General features: G+C 46.1%; 1 protein-coding gene across 1 annotated transcript in view; it reads left to right on the forward strand.

Moving 5' to 3' along the window:
- The window catches only part of LOC129688148 (O-acyltransferase like protein-like), a 47,988-nt gene that overhangs the window by 22,858 nt on the left and 12,341 nt on the right, over positions 1-12,789 (forward strand). Inside the window, exons 6-8 of the mRNA XM_055622910.1 lie at positions 1,931-2,110; positions 2,873-2,975; positions 6,605-6,706. Coding sequence (XP_055478885.1) covers positions 1,931-2,110; positions 2,873-2,975; positions 6,605-6,706 — 385 coding nt within the window. The remainder of the gene's footprint in view (positions 1-1,930; positions 2,111-2,872; positions 2,976-6,604; positions 6,707-12,789) is intronic.

Here is a 12,789-nt window from a genome sequence, read left to right on the forward strand (position 1 = left end):
TAAAAAAAAAAAAAAAAAAAAAAAAAAAAAAAAAAAAAAAAGAAAAGAAAAGAAAAAAATAGCTATGGATTCCAGCCATGAGTAGGCCTCTTCCTCTGTGGTCTGTTGCCTTAAGTCAGACCCCCAGAAATGGTCTGAGAGACACAAAAGGCTTCAAAGCCTGTTAGAGGCTGTGCACGCCTGGTGGTTCTTGAGTTTTGGCAAGCATCAGAACTCCCTGCAAGGTGCCAAGCGCTAGGCACTAATCCTGAAGACTGTCTCAGCAGGGTTGCTCAGAGTCTAAGGAGGGGCATTTCTAACCAGTTCCTTGGTGGTGCTGAGGCCACTGGTCCACGGACCCCCACTTTGAGAATCTGTGACCACATGAACTGTTCAGCCAGCAATGGCCTCCACCCCTGTCTCTATAGTTTGTGATTCTTTCTGTCCACAAATGAGGAAAATAGGACTCTAACAGTCTTTCTTCTCTACAGAGTAGCTATTTTCAGAAGATTTTATAAAGCGCTGATGGTTCCGTTCACCCACAGTTGAATGTAGATGGGAAAATAACATTAGAGTACATTCAGCGCTTGCTTGCCAAGGCTGGCCCTGAGCCAGCTTTAGAATCCATGACAGGGCTCAAAGTTACATTTCTTCTACATATGAGGCAATGTGGCTCAGGAGCACAGAGGATTTGGCTGAGAGCCCCAGTCTTCTGTCTTTCATTCACAGTAATCTGGGGAGGAATCAGGTGACATCAGGAGCTGGGCAGTGCAGCTCATAGTGCCGACTGGAACAAAATTTCTCTAAATAAAGGGTGGGAGCATGCCTGTGGCAGGGCGCCATCACAGGGAACCTCAGACTGACTGCTGGAATCTCAAGATGCCAGGAAATTAAACCTAAAGCAAAAGACCGAGGCTGCTGGTGTGTGCCTTCCTTTGTGAATACCTTTTAATTGTTTAAGAACGCATCTGCACCTACAGTGTTTCAGCTTTGCCCAGGAGAACGTAAGCCTCTCAGAGCTGTCTTGGACTTTGGAGAATCTTGTGTCCCAGTTCCATTCATTTGATTAGCTCTTGGGTTAGGTTATCTACTGTATGTGTGTATCCATAGACCTGTCATCCTAGATCTTGGGAGATTGAGACAAGAGGACTGTCATAAGTTCAAGATCAGCTTGAGCTATATAACCACACTATATTAAAAAACCCAAAGATAATAACAAGAACAAAACCAAACCAAGATATACATTAAGTAGGCAAGATTAGCCATCCTTAAAATAAAATAAACACTGATAATCACAGAAATGATCTTGTAAATGCTTACTATTGGGTAGTCTCTATTTAGAGTGATTTATAAGCATTATTCACAATGTCCTATGATTACAAGATCCAACTAGACTCTTAGTTTGCAGATGTAAAAATTGGGGCCCAAGAAGTTAATTCCCTTGCCAAGGGTTACAAGGCAGACTTAGAGCCAGAAGTATCTAACTTTAAGGAGCAACTTGAAGAGTGTGAATTGACATACCACCTCTTCCATTCTAACGCTTGCACCTGACCTGTGTTGGAGGCCGTAGCACAAAGTAAGAGTCCTTGGGACAACGCCAACGTGCTCTTTCAAGTGAAATGCCAGTTCCCTGGATTCACTGCTCTCACAGGCATTTCACTTTTTCCTGATCTTTGAAAGAAGTCCTGGGATCAGGGGTTGGTGCCTGAACTTGAGCAATTCAAGGCACTGTGAAGCGCTGACATCAGTGCGAGACTGGTAGGGGGAGTCAAGGTTCAAAGGTCAAGTGTGAGAGCCCAGAAATAGGCCTTGCGGGGACTGTGGACGCCCAAAGCAGTCCAGGTTTTGAGATAGAGTCTGAGGTCTCTGCATGAGTTTTGTCTCACTTTAGGGTGGTGTGGGGGTATGTACAGCTTTTGTGAGGGTTGGTAATGGCTCCACTCTGGCTCAGGGTTTCTAGGAGCTGTGGATGGAGTTCTGCAGTGCTTTTCTTGGCAGAAGAACATGCCAGCCATGTGCACCTCAGAGCTGCCTGGAGGCACCTGCCGGACACTGAACGGAATCCGTGTCCTGAGTCTCCTCTGGATCATCTCGGGACACACCAGCCAGATGACCGCTTGGCTGTCTTTGGGTATGGGAAGCTGACAGACTTCCTTTCCAGCATCCATTGGAAAGAAAGCCCCCTCTATGTGGCCATGGGATGGGAACATTGACAGCTGTCTCACAAACAGCCAGACTGTTCTAGAGACATGCTGAGACTTGCCATGGCATGTGACCTCCCAGGTCAATGTTCCCAGGGATGCAATCAGTGGCTCCTTTTACTACTACTCCCCTAGGTAGAAACCAGGTACCCAGTGACGTTTTGCCATTGTGTGTTCCCTCCCTCAATTAAGGAGGACAGGAAGTAGCTTCCCCCACTACTGAAGACTAGCCAAGTATAACCAAATGTGAGGCATCCACAGTAAATCACCATTTCTGGACCGTTGCTCATTGGTACTCCCTGGAATCTCTCATCCATAATTCAGTGTCCTCCACTCAGTATCCAAGGTCATCTCTCAGCAGAGGACCAAGCAAGTGAATGAGAACTAAAGGCCAGACACCGAGGGCAGCTACAGGGAGCCTGTGAGGTGATGCGGACCTGTCCTAACTCTGTGAGAGTTCCAGAGGGTTGTGGGCATCAGAAGAGTACAAGGAAGCACACAGCCTGAGCGACAGGGGCCCGCAAATCACCACCCTCATCCCCACTGTAAATTCGTTGTTCTTACGGTTGTCCCAGTGCCCACGGAAGTGGAAAACACGCCTCTTGCTTTTTCCCAAAGCCAAATCTTCTGGTTTCCTTCAGCTAAAAGACATTGCCTTTTTTTTTTTTTTCTCTCCCCCATATCTGCTACAGATAATGTGCTTGAATGGAAAGCCAGAGTGCCTGAAAACCCACTGTACCTCTACTCTCGGAGCGGCCCATTCTATCTCGGGGTGGATACATTCTTCCTGATCAGGTGATGAGGTTGCTGTGTAGTCTGTATCATTATGCTTGTTAAGGGACCTGTGGGTTTTCAGGAAGGGTTGCCAGTCTCGCCTTCCCGAGAGCAGGCAATTGGGTTCTGTTTATTTCTAGATCAGTAGTTTTCTCAACCGGCTGTTTGCACCCCCTTTCAGGGGGTTGCATATCAGATATCCTGCAGATCAGACATTTAAATGACTATTCATATCAGGAGCAAAATTACAGTTATGAAGTAGCAACAAAATAATTTTATGGCTGGGGGTCACTACAGCATGAGGAACTGCATTAAAGGGTCACCGTGTTAGGAAGGCTGAAGATAATGCTGTTGTCCTAGACTATTGTCTGTGGCATCTTCAGTGTCATAGATGAATTAGAATGATGCTGAGAAATGGGCCTTTTATAAAAGTTGACTTTTCAAAGTATTTTTATTAGACTTTGTTTGTATGTGTATGTGTGTAATGATATGTGTGTGCTGGTCAGAGGACAGCCTGAAGAGTTAATTTTTTTTTCACCATGTGGGTTCCAGGGATTGAACCCAGATCATTAGGCTTGGCAGCAAGTCATTATTCTGCTGAGCCAGCTTGACAGACCACACAAGTTGATTTTATTTATGAAAATCATGCATTTCAGTGGTTCTCAAGCTCTAGAAAGCGGGGTAGATTCATGAGAAAATGTCCAGTTCTCACTCTAGCAAAATGTGAAGAAAAAGCAAAACAAAACAGCGTGAGGGCCAGAAGAGGGCATCAGCTCCCCTGGAACTGGAGTTATGGGTGGTATGTTGCCGTGTGGGTGCTGGGAATTGATCCTGGGTCTTCTGGAAGAACAGTTAGTTCTCTTAAGTGCTGAGCCATCTCTCCAGCTCACATCTTCCATATTTACTATTGAACAGTGAAGAATCAGCCTCACTTTTGCAGATAATAAATTCAAGGTCCAGAGACAAAATAATTTGCCCACCTACATACTATTAAGGTCAGAATCAGAACTTAAGCGTACAGGATGAGTATCCCTGAAAATCCGAAACCCAAAATACTTCAATATCTGCAGCTTTTAAGGGTTAACGAAATACTATCAGTGGGAAATTTTACAGGTAATAGGTCCCAGACAAAACGCAGGTGTGCCAAAAATATTGCCTACAATTGTCTTCAGGCTATGTGCACAGCAGTGTAGGAAACAGATTAACTTGTTCTTAGACTTGGGTCTCATCCCCAACACCTTGTTGAACATATGCAAACATTCCCAAACACCAACCCACGCTGGGGTCCACACAGTTTGGTTTAGGGGTTCTCAGCCTGCAGTTCTTTCCTGTCTTAACCACCCACCACTGAAACTTACACAGAAAAAGCAGGATTCCAGTTGCTCTGAAGAGAGGTGTGGGCCACTGTCTGGGAAGCCTTTCCTAGCTCCTGGGCTGGCCTCTTACTAGTCTCTGATGCAGGGTGTTCCCTTCCTCAGACTATTCAGGACTCTGGAGCTCGCAGCCTGTTTTCCCTCATCTCAGTGCCCCCTTCCTAATGGGCTAAGCACCACATTTCCACACATGGAGCAAGACCCACACTCTGCTTAGCAAAGGCTGGCGCTCTGAGAAGAAAGGATGGCCCAGATTCGTCCTTTCCTGAAGAGGAGGCTAGAATCAGAACTGGCTGCCCTACTTCCCGCAGTGCTTTTCCTTTCAATGTCGCTTTATACATTTGGTTCCTATTATAGGGAATCCAACTTGCTGCTTTTCAAAGGAAGTCTAAGAGGCATTCCCCAACCCACCGGGATCCCTTCCAAGTAGGGCCCAACACAGGCATCCTTGCTGTGTAACAGGAAACACATTTGCTATTCAGAGGAACTCCCATGAGAACGAGTGGGCGAAATGCCAAAAGATCAAGGAACTCACAGGCCCGCTCACCACCAAGCTATGATTCAAAGCTGAACATCTAAGTGGTAAATTCACCATGAGAATGTGACAGTTAGGAATTCTGTGATCTTCCTGTAATCCCAGCACTTGAGAAGTAGAGGCAGAAGGATCAAGAGTTCAGGGGTTTGAGGCCATTGGAGGCTATGTGAAACCATGTCTCAAAACCAATGAAACAAAACTGAAATTCTGGGCTTTGTTGTTGTTTTGTTTTTTGAGACAGGTTCTCTTTGTGTAGTTTGGCTGCCCTAGAACTAACTCTGCAGACCAAGCTGCCCTCATAGAGATCTGCCTGCCTCTGCCTTCCAAGTGCTGAGGTTAAAGGTATGAGCCTCCACTATCCAGCTTGGAATTCTGTGCTCTTGAGTAGCCTAATTAGCAATCTGAGTTTCTTCCCTTGTTTGGAAAAACAGGAATAATAATGTCTCCCCTTTCTCCTGGTAGGATTCAAACATCCATCTGTTTGCTTGTTTACTCCGCAAATGTTGGTTGAGAAGTAGTTGGGCGTGGTTGGAGAACTGGGAGCAATCCCATTGGGAAAAACTTTTGAAAATAGTGTGGTACTGTAGCAAGGGAGGTCCGTCACAGGATTGCTTTAATAGACCAATAGTGCTTTGGAGATGTCTCTGCATGAAAAAGTGCTTGCTGTGCAAGCATGACGAGTTGAATTCAAATCCCTAGCATAAATGCAAAAATCTGGGCATGACTGCATGTGCCTGTGACTGCAACACTGTGGGACAGAGAAGAGAGCCAGCCGGTCCACTCAAAATAGTTAGCTCCCAGTTCAGGGAGGGACTTGTCTCAAGGCAATAAGGAGGGTAGTGAGAGAGGAAGACACTGATGTCTTTCCCCTGACTTCTGCATGAGTGGCATGGGTGCATGTACTTGCATACTAATATGCATGAAACATACTACCAGAGAGAGAGAGAGAGAGAGAGAGAGAGAGACAGAGACAGAGACAGAGAGACAGAAACAGAGAATTAGAGAGATAGCATAGCATAGCAGCTATCGGTGTTGTTAGTTACACATTAGTTAGTCTGAGTCTCCGTCCTCCAGGTCAGTGGCTCTCCCTAATACTGCAACCCTTTAATATATTTCTTCATGTTGTGGTGACCCCAAAATCATAAAATGATTTTGTTGCTACTTCATGATTGTAATTTTGCTATTTTTATGAATCACAAGGTAAATGTCTGATATGCAGGCTATCTGTATGTGACCTCTGTGAAAGGATCGGTCCGCCCTGCCCCTCATGGGCCGAGAGCTGCAGGTTGAGAACCACCACCCCAGTGCTTGGCCCTGTGGATGGATACATTACTAGCTCTAATCACCAAGTTATACCTCACACGCCACTATGCCTTATGTTGAAACCCTTGAACCTCATGCCAACAGCTTTCATGAGTCACCTTAGGCTAGAACACTGAACTGTCAGGTTGTGACCCTCCAAAGCTCTCTTGTTCATGGCTGTGTCACCTGTGAGCACTCATTGTTCCATTAGCCCATAGTGAGAGAGACACTGAGTCTTGGTCAACAGGCTATGGATGTGCTGCACGAGAAAAACAGAAGCAATGTGAAACAAAACAAACAAAGACTGCTGCTTTAAGGCTTGGGGAGGTCCTTGTCTGCAGCATCACTTAGGCTTTCCTGACTGAGACAATTGCGGCAACTCACTGATGGACTATAGTATTGCTAAGTAACTCCTGAGGCTACTCTTTTCTCTCTCTCAGTGGTTGGCTAAGTGCAAGGTCATTTCTAAAGATGCACCAGAACACCAGCGCGGGAATAAACCCTAAAGTCATCCTCAGATATTTTCTCAAAAGGTTTACAAGGTAGGTTTATTTTTGTAATATCTTTTTTTGTTTGGTATTGTTATGAAATAGATATTTCTCAATGCTTAAATTAACCTTGTTGGGAATACTTTTTTGTTTTGTTTTGGTTTTGTTTTAGAAATAAACTAAAAGAAATAGTTTTCTTCCTTATGTATGTTTGACTTTAGCTGGCTTAAAACAGTTCAGCTTCGGTGATGGCAAAGTCATCTCAGCTGGCTGCAGTAGAGTTCCGTAAATGTCCAGTCCTTGGGATCTGCAGGAGAGCTGCTGTAGCTGCAAGTGATCCTGGAAGTCTGAGCGGCAGTGCTATGATAAAAATAGCACATGGCAAGGGACGTGCTGGGTGAGACGTGGGTCGTGGCCATGCTTCTCTACTAAGCAATGTGCAGCTGGTTGAAGCAGGAGACTTCTGGTGTTGGTGTAGACTATAGAATAGTGATAGCAGTGACGTAATGAGGTAGTTAAACAGGACACAAGGCCAGCAGTGGTATTATGGTATTCGTTCCTAGCACTCCAGCAATGAGGATCATTTCAATTATTTCACGACAGTGTGTTGGTTAGTTTTAATAGCAACTTGCCACAAATTACAATCACTTGAGCAAGGGAGCCTCAACTCTGGAATTGCCCTGACTAGCCGATGTGGGGAGACCCACCCCAAATGTAGGTGGCCCCTTTTGCAGACACAAAAGGGCACACCAGAGGCAAGCTTATCTGCCCTTTGCTCATTTGGCCTTCCCTTTAGCTGCTGAGTTGATTCACCCCTGCTGCTGCTGATCCCTTCACAGAGAGCAGAACCAACTTTCCAGGTTTGTGTCACAGACTAAGGGCCAGCAGCTCCCGGGTTCTCAGCACCCGTTTTGGACTGTGAGGCACCAGCCTTGTGGAATGAGAACTACCTGGTTCTCAGCCTCTCAGGCGTGAGGCAGCTGTTGTTACTATTACAATGAAAGCTGATAAAGTTCTTTTGATATATGACATGTAATACAGATATAGTCATTCATTCATACATTCACTATGTGTGTATGTGTAACTAGTATCACTTTGTGAGCTTCTTATGAGATGAGAAAATGGACATGAAGAACCTGGAGAGCTGCATAACAGTCAGTAAGCCCTCGGCACAAGTATCACCACCATTCTGGCTGTTACTTAAGCATTTTCTGCTCTTCTCTCTGTAAGCTGGGAATGAGGAGGAGCTCGGAGTAGATCGGCACTGCTCTCTATTCGATGTGGTTTTGTGGTTTCTTCTGAGCTTTATCAATGCAGCCCTCTCCAGACGCAGGGGGAAATGCAGGATTTCCGTGTCTTCCTGGTACGAGGCTCTGGTTGAGCAAACTGTCCTGCCTGAGGTTTGTTGGAATGGAGGGCTTGTCACACAGGCCAGAGATTCAAACCAGCTTAGCTGGGGGGGGGGGTGTGGTGGTGGTGAGGGAACCAGGAGCGTGGCAGGTTAACCTGGAACACTTGTTTTGGAATAGAAAAACTAGGGAAATGGTGTTTTATTTTATTTTATTTTTTCAGGCAGAGGGAGCCAAGGTGTATGTGTGTGTCAGGGTGGGGGGTACTGGGTGGGAGGGGGTGATGATTTTGTGACTTGTGCGCAAGATGAAGTGTGGAACCCGTCATGCTACTTCCAGTGGGAACAGGAACAGGAAACTCAAAGACAGGTGAATTTCCTAACCTGAGCAACATGGCAGATACAGTGGCATTTTGAGACAGAGAACTCTGGAAGAGTGGGGATTTGGATCTGATCGAGGAAGAGAATGAGTCTAACTTGAGCCAAAATTTTCTTGAGAACCGGAGGTGGGTGGTAGCCACCACATTCTGGCCTGGCCCTTTCCAAGATCCCCAAGGACAGAATAGCCATGCCTCCGACCATCTGGATGTTAGTGTTCATGGACCCAGAGCTCATTGCTTCCATTCAGTTTGGATTTATCCCTTCAAGGGGACAGACAATAGGCTGAGCATGGTAGGGCACACTTGTAACCCCAGCACTTGGTGGGAAGATGGAGTTCAAGGCTAGCCTTGACTACCTAGTGAATTTGTGGGCAGCCTGGGCTACATAAGAAAACCACCACCACCACCACCACCAACAATAACAAAAGGACAGGGGATAAGATGGCTTTGCTATTAACTCACCACAGGCTACTGTGTATGTGGCAAGGTTCTAGGCTCTGAAAACTCAGCATTTTATTAACCCAATAAACTCTTTCCAATGGGAGGTTACATCCTAATGAACAGAGATACATAGTAAGTAAGTAGCCTAACACTGAAGTACAGAATGCAAATTAATGCAGAATAGTGATCTGAGAGCCCTGACATGAGACTTTAGAGACAGAAGTGAGGCGACAACCTCCTGAAGGGTTGCCAGGGAATGTTACTTTTGTCCAGGGCCTTGAAGGAGGAGAAGGGATATTCCATGCAAAGAACATGCTATAAACAAAGAGCAATCCAGTCAGGGGTAACAGGTAGCTGAAGAGCCCTGTGGGGTGTGGGGGTTGGGGGAGGTCAGAGAGGATGAAGGCAGAGGACTGGACCTGGGGGCAGCTAAACCCACGCTGAGCTACTCTGAGGTTATTCTGGGGCAGAAACCTTTGCGAGTCCCAGTAGGGGAGGCACGGTGTCAGACATGCAATCTGCAAACATTACTCTGCCCACCAGGCAGCAAGTGCACTGGAAGGGAGCAAGGGGGACAAGTCGGGAGGTGGGATGAAAGCTGCTGCTCTGTAAGAACATCCAAGCCAGGGTTAGTGGCAAACACCTTTAATTCCAGCACTCAGGAGGCAGAGGCAGGCAGAGATCTGTGAGTTCAAGGCCAGCCATAGTGAGTTCCAGGACAGCTAGAGATATATAGTGAGACACTGTCTGGGAAAAAAAAAGAAAAGAAAAGAAAAGAAGAGAAGGGAGGGAGGAAGGAAGGAAGGAAAAGAAAAAGAAAGAAAGAAAGAAAGGAAGAAAGAAAGAAAGAAAGAAAGAAAGAAAGAAAGAAAGAAAGAAAAAAGAAAAGGAAAATCCACTCACCCACCTTCCAGGTGTAAATGGGATCAGACATTGTCAAAAGGGAAATTAAGAGGTGCTCAGGATCCTAGCCCTGTATGATCTCTCCAACTAGAGCCACAGTTAGAAGTTCATAGGTGGGGGGCAGGGGAGGTGGCTTAGCTGACCTAGACAGTGTTCTGTATGTGGCTTTTTCATTAAATGTTAAAGGTGGTCAATGGGGCAATATATATACATATATATATATAATTATATATTATATTATACATAATATTATTATATTAAGTACACATAATATATATAGTATATAATATAAATTAATATAATATATATATAATAATATCTATTAAATTGGCTCCACTGATAAATGTGAAGGAAGTTTCTGAGATTTTTACTTTCTTAGATTAGAAGGTGAAATGTGTACATTTTGTGAACTTGGCTGGGCAGAGACTGATGGGCAGGTCTGACTGGGCAGGAGTGGATGGGCAGGTCTGATTGGGTGGATCTGACTGGACAGGTTTATGGGGTGAACCCCTGCAAATGGAGTTGGAACATGTATGATTTTTCCTATTTCCCATCCCGAGCACCAGATATGCACATGTCTGCCTCACACACTTCCGTGACACAGGCTAAGCTCTTTCATTCTCCTGGCAACCAGGGCCAAATAGGTAGCACAGGGGAAATTTCATGGCACTGAAGACATTTCACCGCCCTTATTGTCTTATTTACCTCATGGGATTCCCTAAGGATCTTGGGAGGCAGCAATCATAGCCCTCTCTGTACAGGGGAGGGAGAAGATAAGTGTGAGAGGGCTCTCATGCACGTGAGTGATTTAGGCAGAACTAGACCTCACCTTTCTGGTCCTGTCCCCAGCCTACCTAATTTGGGTGTGCTACCCACTCACCCCGGGGGTCAACCTCACCCCCAACTGTGGCACACTGTCCTGGAGACTTCATTACCCAAGCGGTGAAGGTGGTGGAGCCAGGGTGGGTGGGGTAGTGGGTGCCCTTCCAAAGCATCAGTCTTGAGCGCTGCTTCCGAGAGGTGTGGGGCTGATACCCTCCCAGAGGGAGGAGGAGATGGACGGCAGGAACGGAATCCAGGCAGGTTGGAGTCAGAGGATTTCAAACCCAGCTGCAGGGGCTTCAGTCAGATGGCAAGCATGGCAGGCCCCAGGCCGCAGGCCTTCCTCAGGGAGACTGGCACCAAGGTGAATGCAGCTGAGCAGATCTGGGACATGACTGCCTGTTTTTCCTCGGTGACGCGACTCAGTAATTCCACCCCTACGCCTTGAATGCTTACCGGGGACTCCAGATGAAGGATGCTGCCATCACAGAGAAGGTAGGACAGCAGGCCCAATCCCTAGGTGTGGGCCACAGGCTTAGTATTAGTCCACCACCGTGCTGGCCTTGTGGTGGGCACTTTTAAGCTCCAGCCCCGCCAGCTTCCATCTGTCATACCCCACCCAGCCCTGGACTCCTACCCACATGTTTGGAGGTGCTGTGGGAGCACAGGCTCTGCCCTACTTGAGTGAAAACTACCCTAAATTTCTAAATGCATTATTATTATTATTATTATTATTATTATTATTATTATTATTATATTTTTTTGCTGGTTCATTCATGTATGTATGTATGTATGTATGTATGTATGTATGTGGTTCTAGGGATCTCACCCAATGTTTTGTCCATCCTGATCACTTACTTGTTCGACCACTAAGCCACACTGTAGCTCAAAACAACTTTTAAAAGAGGTCTCCAAGGGCTGGAGATATGGTCAGTGTTACTTAAGCGACAGACTCCCCAGGAACCCAAGTGAAATGCCTGGTGGTCATGGCAGCCCCTTTGTAATTCTAGCCGCAGAAGATGGAGATGGGAGATTCTCAGAGCATTTGGTTACCTGGACCAACCATATCGGCAAGCTCTGGGTTTGACTAAGACCCCTTATCTAAGTGGATAAGGAGTGAGCAAGGATAATTCTCCTATAACCTTGAGCCTCCACACAACCAACCACACTTTATGTACCCACACATGTGCATATCCACCCACACATGCAAACAAACACATGTACACACCTGCACATCTCACACACATGAAAAAGAGGGCATTTGGGGGGGCATGGAGGAGCATACCTGGAATCACAGCTCAAGGAAGTCAGCGGCAGGAGGATCAAGAGTTTGAGACCATCCTGGAGTACATTTAAAAAAAAAAAAAGGTTTCTGTCTGCAAAATCCAGCCAACCAGCCAGCCAGGGCTCGGACTCTAGTCCCATCCCTGTGCCTGGCTGAGCACACCTTCCCTCCATGCCTTCTCTTCCAGCTTTCCATCTACGTAGCCCAATCTTCAGTGACCAGACACAGTGCTCAACAGAGTGGCTACATGATAACGCCCATGCTGGTCTCTGAAGACGGAGTCAGAAAGGAAGACAGCTTGCTAATAGATTTCGTGTTGGTTGAGATTCTGAGCATATCAGGCTGAAGAAGTAATATTAAAGTTCATGGTAGTTAAGCGTTCTTTGCTTTTAAAAGTGCAGCGACTGGGAAATGCATGATGAATGGCAGATGTGGCTTGTTATATTTTTGTTGTATCCCACTCATCTGAATCATGTATCTTTTTTTTTTTAAGTGTTTGTTTTTGTTTGTTTGTTTACATCAGGGTATCATGTAGTCCAGACTGGCCTCTCTCACAGAGAGAGAGATGGCCTTGAACTTCTAATTCTCCTGCTACCACCTCCTGAGTTGTGGGGTTGCAGGCATGTACCAACATGCCCAGTCCTAGCAGGGCTCACACCCGGAGGCTTTGTGCGAGCTGGAAAAGGACTCTCTATCAGCTGAGCCACATACCCAGTCCTGGACCCTGTGTATTAATCTTCAACTTATAGTTGTGTCAAAACCTGCTGAGAAGGACAGAAGGTGTAAAGCAAAGAAGGAGGGAAGGAAGAGAAGGAACGGAGGGAGGAAAGACGTTTCTGTGTCATGAGGCACACGGGAAGAAAATGAGCGGGTACCCATCTTACGGATGCGTGATTGCGAATGAGTCACTCTGACTTGTCTGGGCTATAATTTGAGATGGGGTTAAGAGCTACTTGAC

The sequence above is a fragment of the Psammomys obesus genome, unplaced genomic scaffold, assembly GCF_907164565.1.
Source record: "Psammomys obesus unplaced genomic scaffold, mPsaObe1.curated_primary_1811, whole genome shotgun sequence".
Lineage (NCBI taxonomy): Eukaryota > Metazoa > Chordata > Mammalia > Rodentia > Muridae > Psammomys > Psammomys obesus.